The 13,551-nt window shown below is 46.3% G+C and overlaps 1 protein-coding gene across 4 annotated transcripts in view; it reads left to right on the forward strand.

Annotated features, from left to right (window-relative positions):
* RNF17 (ring finger protein 17) overlaps positions 1 to 13,551 on the forward strand; it is a 1,464,292-nt gene that overhangs the window by 1,102,795 nt on the left and 347,946 nt on the right. For all 4 annotated transcript variants that reach the window (XM_063951617.1, XM_063951615.1, XM_063951616.1 and 1 more), the window contains one exon: positions 1,785 to 1,935. In XM_063951617.1, coding sequence (XP_063807687.1) covers positions 1,785 to 1,935 — 151 coding nt within the window. The remainder of the gene's footprint in view (positions 1 to 1,784; positions 1,936 to 13,551) is intronic.

Consider the following 13,551-nt stretch of genomic DNA (forward strand, 5'->3'; position numbering starts at 1 on the left):
ACTTACCGCGACTGCGTTTGACGGCATGGCGGTTGAACACCGGATCCTAAGGGAAAAGGCATTCCGGAAGAGGTCATACCTACCCTGGTCAAAGCCAGGAAGGAGGTGACCGCACAACGTTATCACCACATGTGGTGAAAATATGTTGCGTGGGTGAGGCCAGGAAGGCCCCACAAAAAAATTTCAACTAGGTCGATTTCTGCACTTCCTGAAAACAGGAGTGTCTATGAGCCTCAAATTGGGGTCCATTAAGGTTCAAGTTTCGGCCCTGTAGATTTTCTTCCAGAAAAAATTGGCTTCAGTTCCTGAAGTCCAGACGTTTGTCAAGGGAGTATTGCATATACAGCCCCTTGTGTGCCTCCAGTGGCACCGTGGGATCTCAACGTAGTGTTGGGATTCCTCAAATCATATTGGTTTGAACAGATCAAATCTGTGGATTTGAAATATCTCACATGGAAAGGGACCATGTTGTGGCCCTGGCCTCGGCCAGGCGATTGTCAGAATTGGGGGCTTTGTCTTAAAAAAAAAAAAAAAAAAAAAAAAGCTCATATTTGTTTTTCCATTCGGACAGGGCAGAACTGCGGACTCGTCCCCAGTTTCTTCCTAAGGTGGTGTCAGCGTTTCGCCTGAAACAACATATTGTGGTGCCTGCGGCTACTAGGGACTTGGAGGACTCCAAGTTGCTAGACGTTGTCGGGTCCCTAAAAATATATATATATATATATATATATATATATATATATATATATTTCCAGGACGGCTGGAGTCAGAAAGTCTGACTTGCTATTTATATTGTATGCACCCCAAAAGATGGGTGCTCCTGCTTCTAAGCAGACTATTGCTCGTTGGATTTGTAGTACAATTCAGCTTGCACAGTCTGTGGCAGGCCTGCCACAGCCAAAATCTGTCAATGCCCATTCCACAAGGAAGGTGGGCTCATCTTGGGCGGATGCCCGAGGGGGTCTCGGCTTTAAAATTTTGCCGAGCAGCTACGTGGTCAGGGGGGAACACGTTTGTAAAATTCTACAAATTTGATACCCTGGCTGAGGAGGACCTGGAGTTCTCTCATTCGGTGCTGCAGAGTCACCCGCACTCTCCCGCCCGTTTGGGAGCTTTGGTATAATCCCCATGGTCCTGACGGAGTCCCCAGCATCCACTAGGACGTTAGAGAAAATAAGATTTTACTTACCGATAAATCTATTTCTCGTAGTCCGTAGTGGATGCTGGGCGCCCATCCCAAGTGCGGATTGTCTGCATTACTTGTACATAGTTATTGTTACAAAAATCGGGTTATTATTGTTGTGAGCCATCTTTTTTAGAGGCTACTTCATTGTTATCATACTGTTAACTGGGTTCAGATCACAAGTTGTACGGTGTGATTGGTGTGGCTGGTTTGGGTCTTACCCGGGATTCAAGATCCTTCCTTATTGTGTACGCTCGTCCGGGCACAGTACCTAACTGAGGCTTGGAGGAGGGTCATAGGGGGAGGAGCCAGTACACACCATGTGATCCTAAAAGCTTGCTTTTGTGCCCTGTCTCCTGCGGAGCCGCTATTCCCCATGGTCCTGACGGAGTCCCCAGCATCCACTACGGACTACGAGAAATAGATTTATCGGTAAGTAAAATCTTATTTTTAATTGTAAAGCGCAACGGAATATGCTGCGCTATATAAGAAACTGCTAATAAATAAATAATACTTTAGTTTTCACAGCTTTTAAATATAGTGTTTTTTAAATAAAATATTTTGTTTGTTCTCATTTTTTTTATGACTTGTTGTGTTACAGTTTACAATCAGCCATGTCTGAAAAGTATGTAAGCTCGGAACCGGAAAGTGTACAGTGGCAGATTGACATGCATGTTGCTGTTCAGCTTCAGATTGATTATGAGTGGCGTCGTGGAAAAATTAAAAATATAATATCTGAAAAATTAGTGGAGGTAAGTTTTGTTTTGATTATCACAGTTTTTTCTATTTTTTTTATGTTTTTATACTATCATGTATTTAAACAGTATATTATTATAAGCTGTAGAACATTCAATTATGTATATTGTAAATTGGTAGAAAACTACTACAAGCAATATTTGAAAAGTTTACATTATAAAAGATATTTCTTCATCAGGGTCGGTTCCACAGGGAACAGCAGGGTTGTACAGTAGGTGGTGGATGAGAGTCCAGGTACCAAACAGTTAAAGCTTTCAGCTGTCCCAGAATGCACGGCTCCTCTCCCCCATAAGCCGACCTCCATGCTCAGGCAGTCAGTTTTAAGGTGTTGCCTGCAGGAAGAAGGTGCACTGTGACAGGGGGCTGCTGAAGTAGCCCCAACAGCTTTTGAATTTTTACTTCTGTGAAGAGATTTTTTTACTTTGGCCTGCCAGCACTGTAAGTCAGTGTGACTTCAGCGCTGCAGCACCATCACCGCCCTACCGGCGCCCGCTTGGCCAGATCCTCAGACGGGAAATTGTTGCAGAGGGCGCATACTGCAACTAGCACCGCTTCCTGTGGGGACCCCAAGACTGCGTGGCCAGCAACGAGGGCAGGTAAGAAGGTCCCCTCTCCGGGACCCGCATTTAAATTGTGGTTCGCCACATTTCTTGGAGACGGACCGTGGCGCTGGTGTGGACACTGTCACAGAACAGGTGCTCCACTAGACCACCGGGGCAGGCTTGGGCACAGGTCTATGTGTTTAAACACCTATTTAATAGGCCCGTTTAGTACCTGGGCTGGAAGACCAGCATATGGGAGGCGGCGCTTGACCTGTAGCTTCTCCCCTGGCTCTGGGCACCAGTCTACAGCAGACTTTCCTAGTGAGTCCACACCTCCTACCTCCACGCAGGAGCCTTCTTGGGTGGCCTTTTCTTAACTGTTGTGAGAGGCAGATAGGATCCTGCATTAGGAGGCGGTGCAGGACCTGATAAGCCATATGGAGCACTATGGGGTTGCTCCAAGGTAGGTAGCTCTTAGCTTGTATATATTAAGTAAGGCGCCATTATCATGTGGCTCCTTGCTGGTTAATCATAGACCCAGATTGGGGTAATTGAGGTGTGGGGTGCGGTGCCCCTGGATTGGCTGGGCTGTATGGCTCTATTGTGGCATACCTTTACATTCTATCAACACTTATCACTTACTAATTTCTTCACTAACACTATTTCTTCATTATTTTAATTACATCTCATTATTTTTGTATCACTCTCTGTATATATCTTCAGCTTCTTAACACTAATTTATTAACACTATAGTTTTATCACTGGTATGCTGCCCTGGGCTTTCTGGCCTACGCTTATTTTTGGGGTGCCACACCCTGCACCTAGATATAGCACTTTGGACCCCCAATATACAGAGAGGCCTTGACGCGGCTTGAAGTACATGTAATCAAGATCTCTGAATTCTAATATTGTGTAGGATTTTAATCTGGTTACTATTATCATTCAGGGTGCTGGGGAAACAAAATGCTTTTTTTCTTGCTTAGAAATACCCCACTAAGCTAATTTGAGCATCTACCACTGTATATGTCTGTTGGGTACTCTGGTTGACCGCCTTATGGCCCCCATGTGGCACTTCCAATATACAGTAGTACCAGTAGTAAATCCACCTTGGGTGGATACTCTATCTAATCAGATGCAACAGCTAACACAATCTTTGACTAGACAAAAGGCTCTGACAGGGCATAAACATGGCACTGGTTCCTCTAAGCAGGCTACTTCATCCTCCCAATCACAGTCCTCTCAGATGTGTCGTCTGTGTCAGCGACAGCTGTATGCTCACCTTCCTCCTCAGACTCCTGTGCAGCAGAGGAAAACACTCCCATTCTGGTAGATGTCTCTGCTCTTGATGAAGCTATTCTTCAACTCTCAGATGAATTATAACCCACACCTTTTGCGCAGAAGACTGATTTGTTTAAAAAGCAGTGTTCACCCATTCTGATCATTTAATGGAAATTAGGCAGGAACCCTGGAACACTTTGGGTAAAAAGTTCCTTGTCTAAGCATGCGTTGGCTTGATATTCTCTGCCAGTAGCTATCTGTACGATATGGGAAACGCCACCTCCAGTGGAGCCTCATGTCACAGGTCTCGTGGTGTTGTCCACTCTGCGTGTCACCACTGTCTCCTCGCCGAAAGATCCAACAGATAGACGTATAAAAAACTGTCTGAAATCTATTTATTCTCTCACTTGGCCTATACATAGGCCCACAGTGGCAGCTTCCTGGGCCGCAAAGGCTACTGAAGCATGGGTTCAGGCAAAGAAGAGGAACTACCTTTAGATATATCAGATGAATGCAGAATTTATCTTGGTCATATTAAGTCTGCTGCTTCTTACATTGTAAAAGCTTTATATGAAGCTGGCGTTTTAGTAGCAAAGGCATCTGCTACATCTGTGCTGGCATGACATATTCTTTAGCTATGCTCTTGGAAGGTAGATTTGGATTTGTCGAAGTCAAAAATATTACATAGAACATACAGACTACACACATTATGAGTCGCTATGCTTGCAAATACGCGCAGCGAGCATAGAAATATATGGTAACATACGCATTTACACGGACATGCTACAGAGATGGATTCGACACTTATTTCATACAGCACATAATTATAATAATATCAAGCGCCAGACATCATAATGATTTAAAATTATATAATGGAGTAATGTCATGTATGTGTATTATTGGAACGAAGCAATATAGACCTGTCATATTTGGTATTAAAGCAACCAGATTAATGTGTAGATGCATTTGATACTTGTTATTAAGTTGTAGGACATTGCAACAAGGAGTTATGATTAAATGTATGAAAGCTAAAATCACTTTTATTAGAACAATAGACATTCCAAACAGGTAGTGGACAGGAAACTCAGGCCAGCCCTTTGGATGTTTTCAAGGCTGAACCTGTTTAGCATACGAACAGACCAGTGACTCATCATGAATGAGAAAGTTCCCTCCCTTAAACTAGATAACACATTACAGAGACACACAGTTGCTAGTTGCTGTTTTGTCCCAGACGTTGGTGGAGATGCTGCCAGTCCGGTTCCTGCATCATTTTACAGAGAGAGAGAGAGTGATATGGAGGGACAAATTTATATGAGAAAGATATGGTAATTGTATCGCTGGCCTGTAACTGTATGTATTAACTGCTTATTGTATGAATTGTAACCATGTAACTATATGTATATTGTACATTGTGATACAGGTTGAGTATCCCATATCCAAATATTCCGAAATACGGAATATTCCGAAATACGGACTTTTTTGAGTGAGAGTGAGATAGTGAAACCTTTGTTTTTTGATGGCTTAATGTACACAAACTTTGTTTAATACACAAAGTTATTAAAAATATTGTATTAAATGACCTTCAGGCTGTGTGTATAAGGTGTATATGAAACATAAATGCATTCTGTGCTTAGACTTAGGTCGCATCACCATAATATCTCATTATGGTATGCAATTATTCCAAAATACGGAAAAATCCCATATCCAAAATACCTCTGGTCCCAAGCATTTTGGATAAGGGAGACTCAACCTGTATATTGAATACATATCCTTTTAATAACAAATATATACATCAATGAGCTTTGGAACTCAGATAATGTGTGGGTGTATTGTTTTCTCTTATGGGATGCAGTTTTTTGCGATGTATAGCGCACATTCATGGCACATGGTAATAAGATGTGCAGGCGTCTACAATATATATATTAGAGCGGGCATTTTAAATATTTGTTAGAAAGCAATTTGGTATTCACAGATTCCAAGAAAACTTTGGAAAATCTTCCCTTTACGGGTTTCATTCACTTTGGTGAAGAACTAAATAAAATTGTGACATGCTTGGCTGCGGCCAAAGCTGCTTTATTACCCCGAACTAATTCTGCTCAGCGGGTCAAAATTGCCAATTTTCGTACCTTTCATCCATAAGGAAAAGTGAAAGGTCAGACATTCCCTGGGCGCAAACACCCTGCAAAACCTCTAAATCCAAGGCCAAGCAATCCTGGGCAGCTCGTCATCCTGCAGCATAGACTGACAAGCCTGTACCCTGATTGTGCGTGCCTGCCCCCGGGGGGGACCTCAGGGGGTGGAAGGCCGACTTATGCACTTCTCGCAGGTTTGGACCACGACCACTTCAGATGCTTTGGTGCAAGAGGTACTCTCACGGGTACTCCATCTGTGTACTCCGGTGTGTCGAGGATGCAGTCAACCTGGGCCTGCACTGCATTCTGCAGCACCTAGACATTCCCGGTACCTACGCGAGGGTCCTGTTTGTCGATTTCAGCTCGGCCTTCAATTCGTCCCCAGCATCCTCCACCCCAAATTACTTCGCCTAGGGGTCCCAGAAGCTACCTGTTCTTGGATAGTAGACTTCCTGACAGATAGGACACAGGTGATGAAAGTGGGGGAATTCACCTCTCAAGCGCGGTCCATTAGTACAGGGTCCTCTCAGGGCTGTGTCCTGTCACCCCTGCTCTTCTCCCTGTACACAAATGACTGTACCTCAGAGGCGCAATCAGTAAAGATCATCAAATTCGCCGATGACACCACCGTCATCGGCCTCATCAAGGACGGGGATGAATCGGCCTATTGACGGGAAGTAGACCGGTTGGCCCAGTGGTGCATCCTCAACAACCTTGAGCTCAACACCCTCAAAACTGTCGAGGTGATAGTGGACTTCAGGAAGAAGTCATCTAGTGCACCTCCGCTAATGATTGCTGACAGTGGTATCGCTAGTGGACTCCTTCAAGTTTCTAGGGAGCACAATCTCCCGGGACCTTAAATGGGGGTCCAACGCTGATGCCACTGTAGGGAAAGCGCAGCAAAGGTTTTCCTTCCTCAGGCAACTAAGGAAGTTCAACATCCCACAGAAGCTTCTGCTCCTCTTCTACTCCGCGATTGTGGAGTCGGTACTGTGCGCCTCGATACTCGTATGGTACAGCTCCGCCAGCTCGAGGGACAGATGCAGGCTCCAAAAGGTGGTCAGAACCGCAGAGAAGATCATCGGGGCCGACCTTCCCTCAGTCCAGGACCTGTACCTGTCCAGAGCTAAAAAGCGGGCAATGAAGATAGTAAAAGACCAGCTACATCCCGGCCACAGCATGTTTAACTTACTTCCTTCAGGCAGGCGTTACAAGGCCGTCCTCGCCAGGTCCACCAGAAGCCTCTAAAGTTTCTTTCCCCAAGTGGTCCGCCTGCTGAACTCCTGAACATTGACTGACTAGACGTACATGTAACTTACTTGTGTACCTACGGTATACCTATCTGTCTGACTTTACTTCCCCCCCACCTGCTTATCTGTTACCTACTTGGCTGTTGTATAGCAAACCGAAAACAAATTCCTAGTATACGCAAGTATACCTGGCCAATAAAGCTGATTCTGATCTATTTCAAGGGATGACCCCCTCAACATTATTTCGCCACGGGTCTACCATCAGACCTGAACAAGGCTCAAATTCTACAGAATGTGGTCAGTTCACTTCTGCACTCAGGAGTGATACTGCCAGTTCCTCTGTCCCAACGGGGCAGAGGCTACTACTCGACCCTGTTCCTAGTTCCAAACCCCAACAGGTCACATCGGCCTATTCTCAATCTTAAATCTTTAAGCAAGTTTCTGATAGTTTCCAGGTTTTGCATGGAGACCTTGCGATCCATACTTTTAGCAATGGAACCTGGGGATTTATTGGTTTCCCTGGATATACAGGCTGTGTATCTGCATATTCCTATTGCTCTTTCGCATCAGCAGTTCCTGCGTTTTGCTATTGCAACCACCATTATCAGTACTAGGCATTACCGTTTGGCCTAGCTACAGCACCCAGGATTTTTACAAAGGTCATGGCAGCACATCTCCGTCGCCAAGGTATTCGGATTCTCCCATACCTGGGCGATCTGCTGATCCTGTCGAACTCTCATGATGTTCTCCTCGGCCGTCTCCAACTGAAAGTAGCCTTCCTACATCACGTTTGGATGATAAATTGACAGAAATCCTCCCTTACCCCATCACAAAGGATGGTACATCTGGGTGTGCTTCTGGCCTCTTCCAGTCAACGATTGTACCGGTCACCGGAGAAGGGGCCTAATTCAGACCTGATCGTAGCAGCAAATTTGATAGGATAGCAGATGGGCAAAACCATGTGCACTGCAGGGGGAGGTAGATATAACGTGCAGAGAGAGTAAGGGTGTGTACACAGATTCTGACTATATAGTCAAAATCGTAAGAAAAGTTAGTGCAGATCGCAAGGTGAAAGTCACCTTGCGATCCCGATTCATTGCCGATGCGCGGTCCCGCGCGGTCGGCATCGCAAGAGTAGACTGTGCAGGCAAGTCAATCTTGACTATCTCTATAGAAGAGAGAGTAAAAATTGTCACTTAGCCAAAATCGCACATAGTCAGTATCGAATACTGACTATGTGCCGACCTAGCCCCTGTCGTATAGTGAGAATCGGGCATAGCCCGAATCTCACCGTGTGTACACACCCTTAGATTTGGGTGTGGTGTGTTCAAACTTAAATCTAAATTGCAGTGTTTAAAATAAAGAAGTCAATATTTACCCTGCACAGAAACAAAATAACAGTCCCAAATCTAACTCTCTCTGCATGTTATATCTGCCTCCCCTGCAGTGCACATGGGGGGTCATTCTGACCCGATCGCACACTGCAGTTTATCGCAGCGGTTCGATTGGGGCAGAAAGGTGCCGTAGTGCGCTGGCGTCGGGCCACTACGATCGCCTCTGACTGACAGGCAGAGGCGGTCGCTGGGCGGGGGGGGGGTGGAACGTTGGCATTTGGCCGCCGTTTCGTGGGCGCGGTACGGCCAACGCAAACATGGCCGGACCGAACGGGTGGCGGGCCGCAGCAGCTGCGTGATGTCACACGCAGCCGCTGCGGGCCGGGGAGCAATGAGTAGCTCCCGGCCAGCACGCTAAAGCTGCGCTGGTCGGGAGCTACTCCTTGAAGTGCAAAGGCATCGCCGCTGTGCGATGCCTTTGCACTTCTGCAGGGGGGGGGCAGCACTGACATGCGGGGCGGGATAGCCCTGTGCTGAGCGTCCCCCCGCATGTCAGTGTGAATTTTCGTAGCTGTGCTTAATTTAGCACAGCTGCGATCATCTCGGAATGGCCCCCATGGTTTTGCCCATATGCTAAAAAGTTTGCTGCTACGATCAGGTCTGAATTAGTCCCAAGGTTTTGAAACTGCAGAGCAAAATACACCACTTCCTTCACCGTCCTCGAGTATTTGTGCATTCAGCAATGCAAATTCTCAGACTGATGGTGTCAATGTTCGACATGGTGGAGTTTGCCTAGTTTCATTCCCGCCCTTTGCAAAGACTGATTCTCTCCAGATGGAACGGACAACCTCAGTGCATTAGATCACAAATGATAACTCTGACTAACGAGGTTCAGCTGTCGTTGACCTGGTGGCTCCAAGACCAGCAACTGTCCAGGGGAAGCCCCTTCTGGTTCCCCAACTGGGTACTGCTGATGACAGACGCCAGCCTTCGTGGCTGGGTTGCAGTAACCGAAAATCATTTGTTTCAGGTACTTTGGAGCTTGGATGAATCTCACTTGCTAATCAATGTGTTGAAGTTGAGAACAGTGTACAATGCATTGACCTTAGCCTGCATTCCACTCCAAGGCAGGCCAGTTCAGGTTCAGTCGGACAATTCCACAACTGTGGCATATATCAATTAGGGCGGAATTCGCAGCAAGATGGCAACGCAAGAGATGTCTAAATTTCTCTGATGGGACGAACGTCATTGACCGGCCATATCAGCAGTATTCATCCCAGGCGTACTCAACAGGGAAACAGACTTCCTCAGTCGCCAGGATGTTGACGCCGGAGAATAGACTCTTCACCCAGAGGTCTTCCAACTGATGGACAGATGGGGTCTTCCAGACGTGGATCTCATGGCTTCTTGCCACAAACATGAGGTTCAGGTGTTTGAATCCTGCACCAGGGATCCCCTGGCAGCATTCATAGACACTTGTCAGTCCAGTGTATTTTGTGTCTACCATACATCTCCCTCCAGTGGCCCTTCTACCTCTGGTTCTTTGGAAGTACAAACAAGAAGGAGCAAACCTCATTCTGGTGGCCTAGATGGCATTGGTTCTATGATCTCCAGGGCTTTTCAGTGGGGGCAACCCATTCAACGACGGGACCTTCTTTCTCAGGGCTCATGTCTCCATCCGAAACTGGACCGTCTATCTTTGACGGTGTTGCTCTTAAATTATCAATTCTAAAGACAAAAGGCTTTTCGAAGGCTGTGATTCAAACTATGCTGCAGGCCCATACACCTGCCTCGGCACGAGTCTATTATAGAGTCTGGCATACTGTACTTACTTCAAGTGGTGCGCTGCCAAACATGATGCCACTGTCTTTCACACCTCAAGAATTCTTGCATTTCTACAACGTGGTTTGGATTTAGGCTTGCCTCTCCTAAAGTGCACATTTCTGCATTGTCTGTTTGGTTCCAATGCAGGATTGTCTCTACCTGATATACACATGTTCCTTCAGGGTGTCCTCCGCCTACATCCTCCTTACAGTATGTCTCTCCAGTTTCTCCATGGGATCTGTCTGTTGTATTAAACGCTCTTCAAGAGCCTCCCTTTGGAGTCAACCGATCTCAAATGGCTGACTGCTAAAGTGCTATTTTTCTCACTATTGCTTTGGCCAGAAGGGTGTCAGACTTGGGAGCATTCTTCTTTTGTCCTCCCTTGCTGATATTTCATCCAGACAGGGCAGTTCTCCGAACTAGGCCTGGTTATCTCCCCAAAGTGGTTTCTTCATTCCACCTTAATCAGGATTGTGGTTGCAGCCTTTTTCTCACCAGATTTATCTACAAAAGAACATTCCTTAGATGTGGTTTGTGCTTTACGTATATATGTAGACCATACTAGCTCCATCAGACAATCTGAAGCTCTTTGTTTTTGGATTTCACAAGCTTGGCTGGCCTGCTAATAAGCAGATGCTGACCAGGTGGATTAGAATGGTCATTACGCATGCTTACATTCACGATGATCTTCCAGTAACAGCTTCAATTTCGGCTCATTCTACTCTGTCTGTAGGAACCCTCATGGGCGGCACGCCATGGTGTGTCCGCCAAACAGTTGTGCAGTTTGGCTACGTGGTGTTCAGTCCACACAGTTTCTTAGTTTTTATGCCTTTGATACATTTGTCTCCCAGGATACTTCCTTTGGTCAAAGAATCCTTGTATCCTCTCAGGCGCGTCTCCTCCCTTGAAGTACTGCTTTAGGACATCCCTGATGTTCCCTGTGAAACCTATGAACCCTAAAGAAGAAAAGGATAGTTATGGTACACTTACCCTTGTTAACTCTGTTTCTTTGAAGTTCATAGGGTCCGCAGGGCGCCCACCCTGACGCACCTGGCCTCTCTGGGTTTTTACGGCATTGGCCTGTGGTTCCTTTCTCCTGTCTGTGAGACTGTGTTTTTATATTCTTAAAATCTTTATTCTCTCCTTTCCGCTTCCTGCTTTTGAGCTGGTTAATAAAACTGATTACCTGAGCATGGAGGCAGGGTTATGGGGGAGAGAAACCATGCATTCTAAGACAGCTGAATGCTCTGTTTGGTGCCCAGACTCTCTTCCCTTACCTACAACCCCGATATTCCCAGTGGACCCTATGAACTTCGAAGAAAGAGAGTTAACAAGGGTAAGTACCATAAGTCTCCTTTCTCTTACGTCCTAGAGGATGCTGGGGACTCCGTAAGGACCATGGGGATAGACGGGCTCCGCAGGAGACATGGGCACTTTAAGAAAGACTTTAGGTCTGGGTGTGCACTGGCTCCTCCCTCTATGCCCCTCCACCAGACCTCAGTTTGATACTGTGCCCAGTGAAGACTGGGTGCTTTTCAGAGAGCTTTCTGACAGAAAGTAGATTTGTTTGGTTTTTTTATTTTCAGGGAGCCTGCTGGCAACAGACTCCCTGCATCGAGGGACTGAGGGGAGAGGAGCAGACTTACTTCTGTGAGTTTCAAGGCTCTGCTTCTTAGGCTACTGGACACCATTAGCTCCAGAGGGAGTCAGAACACAGGTCTCACCCTGGAGTTCGTCCCGGAGCCGCACCGCCGTCCTCCTCACAGAGCCGGAAGATAGATGCCGGGTGAGTATGAGAAGAAAAGAAGACTTCAGAGGCGGCAGAAGACTTAATGAAATTCACTGAGGTAACGCACAGCGGTGAAGCTGTGCGCCATTGCTCCCATACACCTCACACATGGCAGTCACTGTAAGGGTGCAGGGCGCAGGGGGGGCGCCCTGCGCAGCATATAAACCTCTTTTCTGGCAAAAATAGTATATATACAGCTGGCCACTGTATATATATATATATATATATATATAAGAGCCCCCGCCAGTTTTCAGTATATTTGAGCGGGACAGAAGCCCGCCGCCGAGGGGGCGGCGCTTCTCCCTCAGCACTCACCAGCGCCATTTTCTCCACAGCACAGCTGAGAGGAAGCTCCCCGGACTCTCCCCTGCTTATACCCTGGTTAAAGAGGGTTTTTTAAAGAAGAGGGGGGGCACATAATTAGGCGCATATATACATTTATACACAGCGCTACTGGGTAAACATGTTTATTGTGTTTTTTCCTGGGTCATATAGCGCTGGGGTGTGTGCTGGCATACTCTCTGTCTCTCCAAAGGGCTTTGTGGGGGAACTGTCTTCAGATAAGAGGATTCCCTGAGTGTGTGGTGTGTCGGTATGCGTGTGTCGACATGTCTGAGGTAAAAGGCTCTCCTAGGGAGGAGGGGGAACAAATGAATGTGGTGTCTCCGTCGACAACGCCGACACCTGACTGGATGGATATGTGGAATGTTTTAAGTGCTAATGTAAATTTATTGCACAAAAGATGAGAAGGAACAGCCAGGGAGTCATCCCATGTCTGTCCCTATGTCGCAGGGGCCTTCAGGGTCGCAAAAGCCCCCACTATTCAAAATAATAGTCACAGATACCAACACGGATTCTGACTCCAGTGTCGACTACGATGATGCAAAGTTACAGCCAAAATTGGCTGAAAGTATTCAATATATGATTATTGTAATAAAAGATGATTTGCATATCAAACCCCCTGTCCCTGACACAAGGGTAAAGAAGCCTGAGGTAAACTTTCCCCCATCTCATGAACAAGTTATTGAAAAGGCTTGGAAATCTCCAAACAAGAAACTGCAGATTCTCAAAAATGGATTCTTTGGGCGTATTCTTTCCAGGATACGGTAAGAATCTTCCCCAAGACGGAAAAAAGCTTTGACACGCTTATCCAAAAAAGGTAGCGCTGCCATTATGGCTACCCTCAGGGATCCTGCTGATCGCAGACAGCAGGCTACCTGGAAGTCCATTTACACAATCTAGTACCTTACTCAACCCGGCGTTAGTGTCGGCTTGGGTTTGTAGCGCTGTAGCAGCAAGGATAGGTACCTTATCGACGGAAATTAATACACTGTATAAGGATACCGGTTTATAGACCCTGGGTCATATTAAAGATGCTGTATTATATATGGGAAATGCTCAAAGAGACATTGGCCTACGGAGTTCTAGACCCGGCAATGGACAAAAGGCATATGGAGGTTTTA

The sequence above is a fragment of the Pseudophryne corroboree genome, chromosome 2 (assembly GCF_028390025.1).
Source record: "Pseudophryne corroboree isolate aPseCor3 chromosome 2, aPseCor3.hap2, whole genome shotgun sequence".
NCBI classification, from domain to species: domain Eukaryota; kingdom Metazoa; phylum Chordata; class Amphibia; order Anura; family Myobatrachidae; genus Pseudophryne; species Pseudophryne corroboree.